Source organism: Manis javanica, chromosome 9 (assembly GCF_040802235.1).
Source record: "Manis javanica isolate MJ-LG chromosome 9, MJ_LKY, whole genome shotgun sequence".
Taxonomy (NCBI): Eukaryota; Metazoa; Chordata; class Mammalia; order Pholidota; family Manidae; genus Manis; species Manis javanica.
This window is the reverse complement of record NC_133164.1, coordinates 8,038,158-8,054,132: the sequence shown is the minus strand read 5'-3', so window position 1 is coordinate 8,054,132 and position 15,975 is coordinate 8,038,158. Positions and strand designations below refer to the sequence as shown.

The 15,975-nt window shown below is 37.9% G+C and overlaps 1 protein-coding gene across 7 annotated transcripts in view; it reads left to right on the top strand.

The window, feature by feature from the left end:
• The window catches only part of TPP2 (tripeptidyl peptidase 2), a 75,167-nt gene that overhangs the window by 32,439 nt on the left and 26,753 nt on the right, over positions 1-15,975 (top strand). For all 7 annotated transcript variants that reach the window (XR_005063070.2, XM_073212382.1, XM_073212380.1 and 4 more), the window contains 10 exons: positions 34-110; positions 2,096-2,223; positions 4,191-4,290; positions 7,538-7,686; positions 9,429-9,544; positions 10,097-10,265; positions 11,219-11,376; positions 11,650-11,726; positions 13,828-13,934; positions 15,618-15,772. Coding sequence is in view for 6 of the 7 variants with exons in the window: in XM_073212382.1 (XP_073068483.1) it covers positions 34-110; positions 2,096-2,223; positions 4,191-4,290; positions 7,538-7,686; positions 9,429-9,544; positions 10,097-10,265; positions 11,219-11,376; positions 11,650-11,726; positions 13,828-13,934; positions 15,618-15,772 (1,236 nt within the window). In the remaining variant the exon portion in view is untranslated. The remainder of the gene's footprint in view (positions 1-33; positions 111-2,095; positions 2,224-4,190; positions 4,291-7,537; positions 7,687-9,428; positions 9,545-10,096; positions 10,266-11,218; positions 11,377-11,649; positions 11,727-13,827; positions 13,935-15,617; positions 15,773-15,975) is intronic.

The following is a 15,975-nucleotide window of genomic DNA, read 5'->3' as shown; positions in this document are numbered from 1 at the left end:
ACTGCCTTAACTAGACTCTTGATCTTCCAATAGATGATAGAAGTCATAAATCATAAGTGTGATCTTGTCAACTATAGCTATGGAGAAGCGACTCACTGGCCAAATTCTGGGTGAGTGTTCTTACATACATTAGCTGTAGAACCTTAGCTGGTGAAGTAGTAAATGATTTTCACAACTGGGCTGAAAAAGAGCAGTTGTGGTCAGATGATACTGCACATCTTCCAGATGCCAGACCCAGTTCCCATGGTCATGTCTTTGATGTCACTGTTGCCTCCTAGCCAGGTAGACTGGACGGCACATCCATCATTAGATTCCTCATCCATTGGCAGCCTGAACTCTTCTTACCTGACAAAATGCTAGGCTCGCTCAAGTCCCACCCATCCCTTCAGCAGTCCCACAGCTGACCCACTGAACCGTGCTGGAGACGCACACTCACCTTGCCCATAAGACCCCAGCTCTCAGACGTCACTCAGCACTGCCTCCAGGTGCCCTGCCTCCAGGCGTGCTGCATTTGCTCTTTCACTCCTGTGTGACCGTCGTCACCGTTTCTCCAAGAAGACCTTCAGCGACCTTCCCTTCCTTGCCTGGGCTCAGGTGCTTGCCTCTTTCTTTCCCAGAGAAAATAAAAGCACTCAGAGGGGCTCCGTGCCCTTCCTACCTTCTGGGCCTTCCCTCCTGTGTAACAAAGTGCCAGGATCAAAGCCACGTGAGCCCTTGGGATCTGGTTCCCATTTCTGTGTGTTTGAAGCCTCCTCCTGGATCCTCTCCCCTCCCAAATTGCTACCTGCAAAGGCATGCTCTAGAGCAAGCTAGCTTTAAGACAAACAGCCACAGTCCCTTCATTTCACACCGCCCTCACTCACTTCCGGCATAATTGGCTGTCAGCTTGTGCACTCACTGTTCCCAGGCCCCTCAGTCCCCCTTCTCAGCCATGCCCCTTATCCACCCCAGTCAGCACTGTCTTCCTGAGGCCAGGTGGTTTAGCCTTGACCTCATGTACCTCACCTTTTTTTCTTTGTAATAATGATTTTGAAATGACCTTCCCTAAAGGACTTACTCCTTGATCATCTCTCCTCCTCTCCCACCACCCCAGCCATCCATATAAACCTGTCCCCAGCTTTCTGAAGCTCTTTCATAAAGTCCTGACAAAGTACAAGTTTTAGGAAGCCAGACCCTCTTACTGTCATCAGGTAACTTCATTTCCTTGGATAACAGTACTAGTTTTCCTGTGACATTCCCTTCCTGCCCTGTAACAGGCAGCCTGTTGCCCACAATCATGGCATTCCTGCAGGCAACTTTGCCCCTTCTTTTGTTTCAGCATTTTATTTACCTAAGTTGTTTTCTCTCCTTTAACATTCGTCCTTTTAAAGTCATCTTTCCCTAATATCCTGTCCTCCATGTGTAGACTTCAGCAAGTCCTTGGCCCTGCACCTTCTTTATGTTGACCCCTTTACTGTCAAGTTCTAACCAGATTGCTGTGTTTTAAATATCGCTCCTGATTTCTTCCTGGTGTGCCCTCTTTCCCCTTCTCCTTTGCTACAAGTTACAGATAAATAATAGGAAGCCCCTGAGGATCATTTCTGAATGTTACTTTAAGTGGAGGGTGGCAGTGAAAGTGCCTCTTGCCCCTACTACCTAATTACTGCTGGTGTTTTTGTATTTGCTTTTGATCCTTTTGTAGTTTATTTTCCCCATGTATATCCAGCACTGTATCTGGCATTTTCCCCACATTTAATCTGCTCTCGTAACTCCTTCCCCTCACTAAAACCCAACTAGCGTGTATCATGGGAAACAGCTCCATCATGTCCCAACAAAGGTAGATGTGTCAAAATGTACTTGGCCGTATGATTAAACACTGTTTTGGTATCATAAACTCTGGGAATAAAGCTAAGCATTCATGGTTTGAGGATGTTGTTGAGTGATTATAAAGCACACCTTCTTGTTTATAGCCACTGCTATAGTTCTATGTGGAACTCATATTTTAGGTGGGGTTTTTTTTTTTTATGTAAACCATATTGAAAATTTTTCACATACAATAATATATTTTTTGAAAAGTGGGGCAGTTTTTTATGCTTAAAGGTATTCTCTCTTTCAGGAGAATTTGTGAAGTGATTAGTGAAGCAGTGTGGAAGCATAATATAATTTATGTTTCAAGTGCTGGAAATAATGGTCCATGCCTTTCAACAGTCGGCTGTCCAGGTGGAACTACATCAAGTGTAATAGGTTAGTTCCCTGTTTTAGAAACAGACTTGCTTGATATCAAACGAAAAATTCTGTTAATCCAACGTTAATTTTATCTCCATCATATGCAAGACACCATGAATGCCCTCTGGAAACTGCAGTCTAGTAGGGACCTGCTTACCTAGAACGTGCTTTAACGTGGGCTAGAATAGAGTGTGTGGTTTCGTGGAAGTACAGATGCAGCGCTGCGAGATTGCAAAGGGCAGCCACTGCTGATTTGAGAAGCTAGGTCAGGCTTTCTGGAAGAAGTGTGGGAATGAAGATTTCAGTAGGTAGAAATGAGCAAGGGAAGGGCTTTGCAGACTGAGTGAACAACATAAATAAAGATACTTGCTTCAATTTTTGTTTATGGGGTATACCTACTTGTTTATGGTATAGTTTCCTCTAATTTCTCTTGGGATATGCAGAAAGAACCAGATGTTGAGTAAGGGAACTTTATGAATGAGAAAAGCAGTTAGAACACATTTGTTCCATGAATAAGTGGCTTTGGTCTTGAGGATATGCTGCAGTGTTGTCTTTCACTAACCAAGAAATGCCTTTCAACAAGAGTTAGGGGAAATCACCATCAGTTGCAGTCATAATATGAAATGATAAAATTAGCTTACGGTATTATACAGGAGCTGCCAACAGGTACCAAAAACCCCATAAAACATAACACCATCCCCATTTTTTTTACTGTGAGGTACGAATAAGGAGAATGAATTGAGAAAACAGTATGTAGTAAATGATACCTATAATTGTTTATTTTTGAGTTTGAGATCTATATAAGGCTTATTATCCCACTTAAATATTTATGACTGGATGCATGACTATAAAAACTTTGATCCTAAACAATTTTTCTGGTATTTACATCAAAAACTGCACGCGTGCACACACACACACACACACACACACAAGCTATAACATTGGGGTATCAAAGTTTCAGAACTAATCCTTAAAATTTTTTGTTCTAAAATAATAGTAATCCTAGATTTATAGGACAAGCTTTTCTATTCATAGCTTCTAAATTTTAAGTAAGGCATAGCTTACTTTTGATTTAAAACCTCTGGCTTAATTCTATTAAATCTGTGCTTAGGCAACAGTGCCTGCCAGTGATATAGCCACTGAAATGAAACAAATCTGAAAGGTACCCAAAGATGAAAATACACTAGTTTGGTACAATACTTGGTATTTATACCATCATTTTCTTACTCCCCATATTCACTGACAATTTTAAACTAAATTTTGCAGAATGATTGCAACTTTATGTGGCAGCATAGTTAACCTAAATCCTCTAAATCACACACGTTTTATCGAGTCTTCTCTGAACTTAGGTATGTTATAAAGAATTAGGAGCTGGTAGACCTGGATTCTGAATCTTGTTTCTGCCTGTCATTGTGTGTTCAGTAAATTTTTTCAGTTTCTCTAGGCTCTGTTTCCAAATTTCTAAAATGAAAGAACTGAGTTTGATCTCTGTATTCTATGACTTTTGGAGTCTAACTCATTTGCCTTCACATATTTATCTGGAAATTGTCACATGTTGTGTCTTTGTTATGTGCTTATTATTACAGTCATTTTGGGGAGAAGGATGCTGCCAACTTGGGTAGAATTTTGGATACAGTAGCCATTTAAAAATAACCATTCAACTAGTTCCTTCATTTTTCTAAAGTTACATTTTTTTAAAACATACTTCCTTTTCTCTTTTACACATACACACAGTTTCAGATTCGTAATTATATTTAATCCACATAATCTGGTAGATTTTTATATTCAAAAGCAAAGCACATAGTGTTATGCCTGGTACATAGTAAACTTTCTTTGGTTATTAAATTTTCTTATCTTCCCATGTTACAAGAGAATTGTATAGGGATATGAAGCAATTTACTTACGGTCACACAGCCACGTAAACAGTGATTTAAAACTAGGATCCATATTTTGTGTCCTTTTTAATGATGATGTCTCTCCCATAGGTGTTGGTGCTTATGTTTCTCCTGACATGATGGTTGCTGAGTATTCTCTGAGAGAGAAGTTACCTGCAAATCAGTACACGTGGTCTTCCAGAGGCCCCAGGTAGGTTGAGAGTGGTGGGTGGGGCTCTTACAAATATTTTGTTAAACTACATTGTGGAGATGAGTGAGGTTTTGGCAATTTTACCGGTTCTTCCTGTTGATTTTTACTTTTTCATCTTCATTTGATTATCAGTTGCATTTTAGGAAACAGATAATTAAAGGAATAAATTACAGTTATTTCATTGTTAAATATATGACATACTATTCTGAGTATAAATTATTATGCTATTTTATTCATAATCCTTTTATGTAGATCTAAATGAAAAGTGAGAACTTGGTTATCTTTAGGAAGTAGTGGACCCCTACTACTAAAATTATAATAATTTTAATACTTGAACTTTGGTGAAACCAAAGCCCTGAGCTCTTGTAAAGCACCAGTTCCAGGTCTGTGCACCCGTGTTGATGTTTTCAAAGTCATACCCTACTTTAAACAATATGTGGTGCAACATAGGAGGCAGTTCTGTTTTGATAAATGGAGCTCATCTGTTTTGGTTCCCTGGTGCCCTCTGTGAACTATATTTATCTGATTCCAGGAACTGATTATCTTTCTCAAGAGGTGTATTAGGTCCTAATTTATATAATCCCACATTGTGACCTCACTGGGCAGAGGCACCTTCTGGAAAATAAAGTCAATTTTAATTCATCCCTTTACCTCTTTGAAGTTAATTTTTTAAAGAGAACAGACTTTAAATTTAGTTCCACAAATACCCTGCTGCCTGCAGTAGATGAGGCATAAATGAACAGGCTGTGGTCTGGGTTCACAGTGCCACTGCAGAATGAGGGGATTGCTTAGGCAGGAGCAATCATTTCCCTTTGCCTTAGTGGGGAGATGGTATTTGAATTGTCCTTGAAGAATGGATAGGATTTTGAGAGATAGAAGTAGGGAGTTTTACATGGCAAGAATAGCACGAACCCAAAGATAACAGGTTTTACTATAAGAGTTTTGGGGAAATAACTATAGTCAGCTTTGTCAGAAGTGTAAAATACAGAAAAGGGAAGATGAGATTAGAAAAATTTGTTGGGATCAGATCAAATGTAATACTCAATTTATCTTCTGAGTTACAATTATCTTCCTAGCCATCTCTAGGTAATTTATTCTTAAAAAATAACTTCATTTCAGTAGTTTATTTTAACTGTCATTGAACACACAGCCAGGCGTGAATCTCCTGCATCAGCCTAACAGCTGGCCACAGCACCACACCACTGGAAAAGAGCATTTAGGGATAACAGTGAAAGTCGGCAAAAGTTTATGTTTCATACTCGGTTAATGAAAGTATTAACTATTAAACTTGTTAATTATCTTCTAAAATTGATTTTGAGATATTGTTTTGTCTTATAGTCAGTATAAAAACAAACTATTAGGGAATGTTTAAACCAGCCTTTGTCAATCTTATTTGCCCATAGAACATTCAAAAAATTATGTTAAGAAAACAACAAATTTATGAATTATGAGGGAAGCTTGGATTAAGGAGATCTTGGTTCACAAACCAGTTCTAAGAATTGAGAGAATTTGTTTCATGTTTATCATACTATAAACATGGAATATTACTGCATGTATGTGGTTTAGTTAAGTAGATTCAATTACTAGAAAGGGTATAAAATATACAAAACATTGACAAATGGTCACTGAACAGAGTATACCCTGTAGTGCTATTTGTAAATTCTTTGTCAGGAAAGACTGTCATACATAGAGAATTTACTTGACTTTCTGTTATTCGCAAGTAGGGCATGTCTCTTAAAGACAGATTACCGAATAATGTCTCCATAAACATTTGGATTTTACTCCATACTGTATTTTAGAAGAAATATATCAGTAGGTTTTTTAAATTTAAGGGAACTTTGATATAATATGAATTTAAGGCTCTTAAAAGGAACATAAAAGGTTTCTATAAGGAAAATTATATTTTTAATACAATTTTTATTTACATTTCGTGGAACACTGATGAAAAATGCTTTATGATTAGCCACTTTAACAGACTAGTGGGACATCAATAGAGAGCAATAGAAAGTAGTTAGTTAGAATTCACGGCTCTTTCTGGTTATTTTTTCCAGTTACAAGACACCAAATGTCCATTGTGAACATTGGGAGACAATAAAGATGATGCATAGAAGTAAAGAGCACCCTGATTCTCATCTGTCATTGGGTCAGCTGACCTTTTGATAGATACCCTTTTAGTCATTCTCCTGCATAAATGGGAGAGCACAGAGAGGAATTTTTGTTACTTACTGTTGTCACTCGTTAATACAGTATGAAAATCTTCACAGGTCCAGTAATTTGTTTTAAGATAATCACTAAAAGGAGTGCTTCCAACCCATATCAGGAGGAAGGTATTGTTTGCATTGCTTTCAGCTATTTGTAAAAATTGGAAACCAAATTGCACTAGTATTCTGAGCCAGTACTAAAGATAGTTCAATCAGCTGGGGGAAGGATGGTAAAAAGGAGAGGCCAGCAGCCTTTCTGGGGAATTGATGGCCACTTTTCCAGGGAAGAGGAAGTAGTGTGCCATTGTGTTGTTTCTTTACTTGGGGCAGAGCTTGGGTTTCATGACGATTCAAGGATGGACTCTGTATGGACTAACTTGCTGGTTAGCCCTTGCTTAGCCAAAGCCCTCTCAGGAAGACAGCCCTGTTGACTTGAGCTGTCCAGTACAGCAGCCACAAGTCACATGAGGTTACTCTGAATTGAGATGGGCTCTAGGTGTGAATTATACACCAGGTTTTTCAAGACTTAATACAAAGAAGAATATTGTTTTCTTATTTTTTTATCGATTAAATATTAAATTTATATTTTGGATGTGTTGGGTATTAAAGGTCTATTTTAAAATTAATTTTACCAGCTTCTTGTTAACTTTTTTTTTAAATGCAGCTTTTGGAAAATTATAAATGACTTAAGCCCCACATACTTCTATTGGACAATGCTACATATTACATTTTAAAGGCAAAGCTTCTACTTAACACAGACAAAAGTACATTCATCAAGGATTCTGAGCAATGATACTCATTTTCCCTCTATAAATATGCCCAGTGTCTTTTACACATAACACACACACAGATCATTGCCACTTAAAAGGAAAAAATTGCTGCGTAGTGGGGAAATAGTTGCACTAGATGTTTTTCCCCATTGAGTCCAATGACTGCAAATAATCCGTGGTATTGTATGGTGACTTACTTGACCAGTGAGTTTCTGTGAACGCCTGTGTTCATCCGGTTTCGCCATCATAAGCAGGCTGTCATGGCTTTCCATTCAGTGCTGATGGGGCCCTTGGAGTGAGTATCAGCGCACCAGGAGGAGCCATTGCTTCTGTTCCCAACTGGACCTTGAGAGGCACTCAGCTGATGAACGGGACGTCTATGTCTTCTCCCAATGCCTGTGGGGGCATTGCCCTCGTTCTTTCAGGTGAGGACGTTGCTCGGTGCTTTACCTGCTTTGACTCACTGTGATGTCGAGATTTTTGGTAAGGTGATGGTGAATTTTTAGCTATTCTGCAAGTGTTTTTTAATCAAAATTTAATTACTTTTTTTCATGAAATAAAAGTGGCATTTTAAGATGAATTTTAAATTGACCATTTCATAGTTCACCTTAGTTTTGGTTCTAAAATCTGTGGTTTATAAGGTTAGGTAGCAGGTGTTAAGTATCTAGACAGTTTTATATTTACAGCATAAAAGTAAAGTCAGATAGTCACAAGAAGTAATTGGATAAATTTCCCTTACCTTTCTACAGATAGGTATTTTTGTTCTCTGAAGTTCTCATGATGAGAAAACCTGGTAGAATCGGCAGTGTCCTGGCTCAAAGTATAGTTTAAGGTGGAGAATAATTTATGTGATAATAGTGAGTTGACTGTGAATCCATTCATTCAGCAGATATATTTATTGACTGTTAATACTATCAAAGCATCATTTTAGCTCTGGAGTTAAATTAGTAAACAAAACACCAAAAATACTCACCCATGTGGAATTAGTATATTACCTTTGGGGAAGGCAGAGTAGGAACAAAATTAAAAATAGCTTATATTATGTTAGGAGTTAATTTATGTGGAGCAAAATGAAGTAGGAAAGGAGGTAGGAATTCCTAGGTGGTGTGTGGGAGGTTTACAGCTTTAATAGGTCACCATGGGCATCAACTCAAAGTCAGGGTGCTAGGCTGTTGTGAAGATCCACCCAACAAGTGTCCTTCTGGTTAAGTCCCAGGACTCTGCATCCTCATTTCCCACCCTGTTCAACCTCACTCAATATTGTAAGGTCAGGCAAAGACCCCCTCACCCCTCCATCTTTGGGCACACTTTTCTCTCTGCCTAAAAGTCCTTTCTGCCATTTTTTTGGCCATGAAAACTCCTCTGCCTTTTGTAGGGTCTGACCCACATATCCGTTCCTGTTAAGAGTTTCCCCTTTTTTCAGATTCTGACAAAATCAGTCACTGATTTGCTCTTACAGTAGCACAGTATTTCCATGTTTGTTTTGCTCATTTCTTGCCATGTCATATGGGTTTACGTGTTTGCTGAGCTCTGGAGCGGATAGGAATGCTGTATGACTCATCTTTGATCTCTAACAACAGTCTTTAATGCAAGGCTGACAGATTGATGGCCTCTATATCCTCCCATGGAACAGTCATTCCCAGCCTGGCTGCTCCCCAGCAGCACCCAGGAAGCTTTGAAACAATACTAAAGACCAGATCCAGTCTCAAAGATGCTGGCTTTTGGTCTCACCAGAGACTGACTGGTCTCTGGTGAGGCTTCATTATGTTTTTTTGATGGTTTTAAGTTCCCCTGGTATTTATAAATGTGGCCAGTTGAAAACTACTGCCAGTCGCCATATTGTTTGACCAGCATACAACGATATTTAAAGGAAATGTCAATCAAATGTGTTTATGTACCTGCTTCATACATTCACATTACCTCTGCAGAACCTGTATTAATGCCATTGACTAATGGGAATGAAGTAATTGTTGAGTGAAGTCTTTGTGTGGTGCCAGCAGTTTGAATCAGACTGTTCAGTTCAATAATAAAAAAAAAATTTGAAAATGAGTGTTGAAACACATTAAAGCCAGATAATGTACATGTCACCTATTCTGGTGACAGGAAAAAGGTTTCAAGTGGCAAACTTTTCTAACACTACTTGCTTGTTTTCGTTTTTTAATTTTAGGTCTGAAAGCTAATAATGTTAATTACACAGTTCATTCAGTCAGAAGAGCTCTAGAAAACACTGCAGTGAAAGCTGACAATATAGAAGTTTTTGCCCAAGGACATGGTATTATTCAGGTATTGTTGTTTGTATGAAAAATGGGCAATAAATCATTAAGATAATATCTTAGCTATTGCTGGGTAAATTTCCTAATAATGATGATTGAATATAAGTGATTCAGATTATATGGCCCTGATTGAGTATATCTAATTCTAGATTATCTGAACTGCAAGCAAAGAGGATATGGAAACACATTTTGTAGTTAAGAGAAATTTGTCACAATAAGAAAATAGATACAGGACATATAGAGGGTGGAAATTCAAACCAAAGAGGTAGAGGGCATTACAAGTGATAAATTTTAATGGCATATAGAAGAGTTCCTAACTTTGGTCACTTGGAAATAATACTGGGAATAATGAAAGTGGAGTACAAAGTGAATCCAGTGGTTAGTGGTATTTTGTCTAAAAGGTATCTTCCCTCTCATTTGGGGTCACCATACAGTTTAGAGAGGTGAGTGTAGAAACTTTTTGGCTTAGACTTTGCTGTAACCGAAATCAGATTGGTAATTTGCAACAAGATATTTTCTTGATACACCAATTGTATCTTGCTGTTTTTATTCTTTTAATTAGGTTGATAAAGCCTATGACTACCTCGTTCAGAATACATCATTTGCTAATAAATTAGGTTTCACTGTTACGGTTGGAAATAACCGTGGCATCTACCTCCGAGACCCTGTTCAGGTTGCTGCACCTTCAGATCATGGCGTTGGCATTGAACCTGTATTTCCAGAAAATACTGGTGAGTATTAGACAGTTACACTGAAGTGCTCACATTTGTGTCTTAAATAAGTTGTATCCTACTAGAGAAATGTTGTTTGGGCTAATGTTCTAAAAGAGAAAACATCAGCAGACAATATTATTTTATTTTATTTTATTTCTTGAGTGAATATTAGATGTATTACTTTATTGACTTACTAATTTTTTAAATTTTTTACTAAGGTATTGTTAATATACATTCTTATAAAGGTTTCACATGAAAAAACAATGTGGTCACTATACTCACCCATATTATCAAGTCCCTACCCATACCCCATTGCAGTCACTGTCCATCAGTGTAGTAAGATGCTACAGTCACTATTTGCCCTCTTCTGTGCTAGTTTTCCCCGTGAAATACTATTTTAAATCTTACAGGTTTTAAAGGAAATACAGTGGCAGTTAGAAATCTTGATACAATAGCAATTCAGTCTGTTTGTGACTACCAAGAAAAACAGTAGAATGGGCCTTCGGTGACCTGGAGTTCTGTTAAATTGTGGATAATAAACATCAGATTCCTTTTCTTTCCCACACTTACTTGAATGTAAGGGTCTGGGCTGGAGAGCAGGAAGCAGAAGCAGCCCAGGAGAAACACAGCCCACTGACGACTAAACAGAACAGTTCTCGCTGGCTGGCTGGCGTCATTCCAGCTGAATGCTGTTGACACATGCAATGATAAAAAAAAAGAGCCACTGTAATGCCTTACTGTAAGGTGGTAGCTGTGTTGGGTGAAAGCATGAGTGGGTCACAAGTGTCCCAAAATGAAAGAAGGTTCTGCGACTTCTGTTTCAGCTGTGTTTTGAAAGCCTGTGCTTACTGCATTTTATAACTAACCAATCTCATTTGCTGAGCTTTTTTGAGAGAAGATAGAACTTTTTAAAATGGAAAGAAAGGAAAAAGTACTAATCTTTTTTTAACGTTTGACCTTTTTAATGACAGAAAACTCTGAAAAAATATCCCTTCAGCTTCATTTAGCTTTAACTTCAAATTCATCATGGGTTCAGTGTCCCAGCCATTTGGAACTCATGAATCAATGTAGACACATAAACATACGTGTGGATCCCAGGGGCTTAAGAGAAGGATTGCATTATACAGAGGTACGGGTATATCTTCATTTTTGTGTTTATTCTTTGAAATGTGTAAAAGCATTTTGTGTGGCAGCCCATTTCCCCATTAGTCTGAATTAGTCAAGGGTTGTTGTGCATGTATTTGTTTAGGCTGTTTGCCATTAGTTATGCAAACCACCATCAATTTGTGGTTTGGACCTTTAAATTTTAATAATAGATTAATTTATTCTGTGAATAGATTCACCTTTTTTTTCCCTCTTTTTTAAAGTCTATTTACAGATACTGAAACTAACTTTTTTCCAGGTATGTGGCTATGACATAGCATCCCCTAATGCAGGTCCTCTGTTCAGAGTCCCAATCACCGCAATTATAGCAGCAAAGTAAGTACCAAGTTGCCAGCAGCCTATGGTTACTGTAATTTTTAATGGCTGTTAGGTGTGAACTATTAAAGGATTAATAGGCCAGAACCAGGTGGCGGCTTTAGTCTGCCCCTTGCTTTCAGTTAAGGTGTCAAGTGGTCAGTCATGTTATTTCTTGTCCACTGAGAATAGCTGATGGTATCTGTCACCTGCTTTGGCCCTGCCTTCCACCAGGATGATGGTGCCTCCTAATTGCTCAATTGAGAGGACATTTTAGCCCAATCCCTCTTCAGCAGCTGACAGTATTGCTTTGTCCCCTCCACACCTACCCTTTTCCCCTTGACTCTGGGATCCCTGTATCCTCCTGGTTTCTCCACTTTCCCAGTCACCTCCTGTTTCCAGACTCTTACCTTCCCAGCTGGTCTTCCACCCTGGAACCAAGGAACTTAGATCTGATCATTTTGCTTCCTGTCTAAAATATGTTAGTGGTATTCCCACAGATTATGCTTCTGAAGAGAGCAGACTGTGACCCTTCAAAGCCCACGTTTCATGTCATTCCATCCACCACATTGCACGTTTCCACCGACTCACCGATGCTGACCTCAGGGTTTCCTCAGAATGGTGCATTGCTCAGCTGATTCCTTTGTTTCAGTTTCCTGGCTTTTAACTTAATGACCAGGCAAGTTCCTGGTCATCCCTGGGTGAAGGGAATGCCCCTCAATCCCCTTCCCCCTCTCTCCCTACCCACGCTCTTCACCCATCCCCTTTGGTAACTGCTAGTCCCTTCTTGGAGTCTGAGTCTGCCGTTGTTTTGTTCCTTCAGTTTTCCTTGGTTGTTACACTCCACAAATGAGGGAAATCATTTGGTGTTTGTCTTTCTCTGCCTCATGATGTTTTTACATGCTATGGTCCAGACTTTAGTCAGTATGTTGTTTTTAATTTAACCCCATTTGACTGTGAGCCTGCAAAAGATACAGGGACTGTGTCTTATGTGTTCCCAGATGGAGCCCATTATACAGTATATACAAAACAACATTGTTTATTAGATGAAGCAGGAGATTGGGACAAGAATACTGGGAACAGTGGAAATTTCTGTGTTAACAGTTGCTGTTGAATTAGTTACACTGGTAAATATTAAATGTGCAATGGGTCTCAGTCCATAGGAAACATAAGATGAATTTGAGGAGATAAAAAGTGACATACACATGGAAAAATTTCAGAACAGTTGAATTATCAGCTATATATTCCCTAGAAGTCCAGTAGGAACTTAAGACAGTCTAACATGTAAGACTTAGGAATCAACTGAGACATGGTCTCCTTCAGGAAGTTTTCTTGGGTCCCTTTTTGTGACCCAGCTACATTTCATATCTTTCTTGCTAACACTCCCACTCTGTGCACAGCATGTTATGTTAAATATTTCTGGTTCTTTTTCTGTTGCCACTAGATTGACTAGGGCAAAGGAAAATATATTATTTGTTGTTGTATTTGTAACTCCTAATAACAGTGCCTCATATATAGTAGACACTAATTTAATGTTTATTGTACTGACTAGAATTTGTCCTTTGCATATACTTGAGGTTTCCATAGTGGGTAATTAGACATTTGACCTTTATGTTTCATTGATTTCTTACAAAAATGCTATGAAACTAGTTGCTTTCTTCCCTGTGTCATTCATTATGGCATGGGCAGGTTTTGGAGTTACAGAAGGGGTTTAATTTAATAGCAGTCTCAGCTATAAGACCGTATAATAACATAAACATTACCTTTGACTTTAATATTTAAGACTCGTGATAGTCCAGATTCTGATAACTGGAAAATCCTGTAAATGTTGTAGAATTCCTTTAACACAGAAGAGAGAGGGAGCTTTCTCGTTTTTGTGTGTGTCATGCAAATTACAAAATAGTCAAGTACAAAATAGAAAATATCTATACTGGACTGTCCAGTTTATCTCTACTTAACATGTTGTAAAACTGAGATAATTTGTGCCTACTGTTTTGTGACCTGCTTTTAAGTCCCTGTGTTTATTTCTAATGAACTATTAAAACTAGGGTACCAGCGGGTTCTTAATATAATGCATTTTTTATTGAGAATATCACACTTATCTATTTATTTTTATTTTCAGAGTAAGTGAATCATCACATTATGATCTAGCGTTTACAGACGTACATTTTAAACCTGGTCAAATTCGAAGGCATTTTATTGAGGTTCCTGAGGGTGCCACGTGGGCTGGTAAGTAAAATTAAAGTCTGTCTTGATCACATATCTAATGTACACTCTGTCTCCACCATGGTTATGGCTGTGTAAAGCCCATATAGCCATGATACATACTTTTCTTATAACAAAACTATATGTGGCACCCTAGGTTTGCTTATTAGGTTCAAAACTTTTTTCAGGTCTAGAACTATTTTGCGTTGGCTCATACATCAAATCATCTGCACTGTCTTAAGATGTTTTAATATTCAAGATTTTAACTTAGTTTAGAGTAATGCCTTACCAGTTATTGATTAGAGTCAGAGTCGCATTATTGACCAGCTCTGGGCTGTCATTCACATAGGGCCCTGTGGAGTTGTCTAATGTCAGACTCTGATAAAATACATACTAACGAGGTTAAAGAAGAGAAATCTATGGTTAATTAGTGTTTAATCTGATATCTGTTTAATGATAAATGCCAGTAATTATAATGCCCTAATTATGATTTGTTCAGGTTGGTATTGAAAGTAATTAGTTTTTAAATAAGAATTTATTGAAAAAGAATTTATTGGATGATCCAGAATGGAAGTAGCACAGAGCATTTAGCAGTCTTAGATTAGAAAAGTATACTGTCAGGTGCAGGAAATGGGAACATGTTGGTCAAAGGGTACAAACTTTGACTTACAGGATTAGTAAGTTAAAGGGATCTGATGTCCATCATGGTGACTGTAGTTTACTATATCATATACTTGAAATTGCTGAGAGAGTAGATCTCAGATGTTCTCGCCACCAAGAAAAACTGCTAGCTATGTGAAGTGGATGTGTTAATCTTACTGTGATAATCATTTCACAATATATATGTATATATCAAATCATTACAGTGTGGACCTTAAATTTACACAGTGTTACTTGTCAGTTATATGGGGAAAAAAAGAGTCAAAGCAAAAAAAAAAAAAAAGTATTACAGATGAATCCTATTTTACCTAATTAGAAATACTGTCATAACATTAAGATTTTGTATTCTTAGCACTTGAATATGTTCACAGAGCTCTGTGCCCACTTGATCTTTTGAACCAGGGAATTAAGTCTTGTTGTAAGTCCCCCTGCATTAGACCAGGCATTCATTAGATAAGCTGCTCATCTTGCTTCATGATGATTTTGGCTTACCTCCAGCTCTGCCTAATAAAGCTACAGTAAATAGGTAGTTAGATGATCATCTTTTCTAGAAGCAAACAGGACACAGACCAAGAGAAAATGAGTGCAAAGTAATCAGTGAAGTGGAATAGAGAGATACCAATGGAATTTAGGTACGCTAACAGACAGAGGTTTCTAAAATGAAAATCCTCTTAGCTTCATTAGGAATGGATTGACTTTCAGCCAAAGCAAGAAGAAAGGTTGAACTTAGAGGAGAGCAGGATTTTTAAAATCTCTATAAATTAGGGTAATCATATGTCCATTTACAGACAGCTTGCTATTTCATGGTGTTTGTAGTAGACTGGTTGTTCACTTTAAAAGTGATTTATTTCCTGTAGCTAAATCTTCCACCCTTTCAGCTTTATTAATATTCTATTGGTTATTTGTTTTTAAGGAAATGTGCAGATTTTGTTTGAATATATTGTTTTATTCTTGATATATTATTCCTTAACAAGTAAGCATCATTAAACCATTTTATGTCCATTTTAAATCTTAGCAGTTTAAGATTTTGCTCCTTCCTTATTTCAGAAGTCACAGTGTGTTCATGTTCCTCTGAGGTGTCAGCCAAGTTTGTTCTTCATGCAGTGCAGCTTGTGAAGCAGCGAGCCTATCGAAGCCATGAATTCTATAAGTTTTGTTCCCTTCCAGAAAAAGGAACACTGACTGAAGCTTTTCCTGTTTTGGTAAGTTTGAGTGAACAGTTCAGAATCCTAACATGGTTTGTTTCCTTTTGTGGATGGGCTAAAACTAAGTTTTTGAATTTGATTTTATAGTTTGTATTCAGAGCACATTGGGGCTATATATTTTGTTAATGCCAAATAAAGTAGGAAAATAGGGAGTCTTAACTAGGATACAGACTGAGTTAGCAGTAATTGTTAGTCTCTTT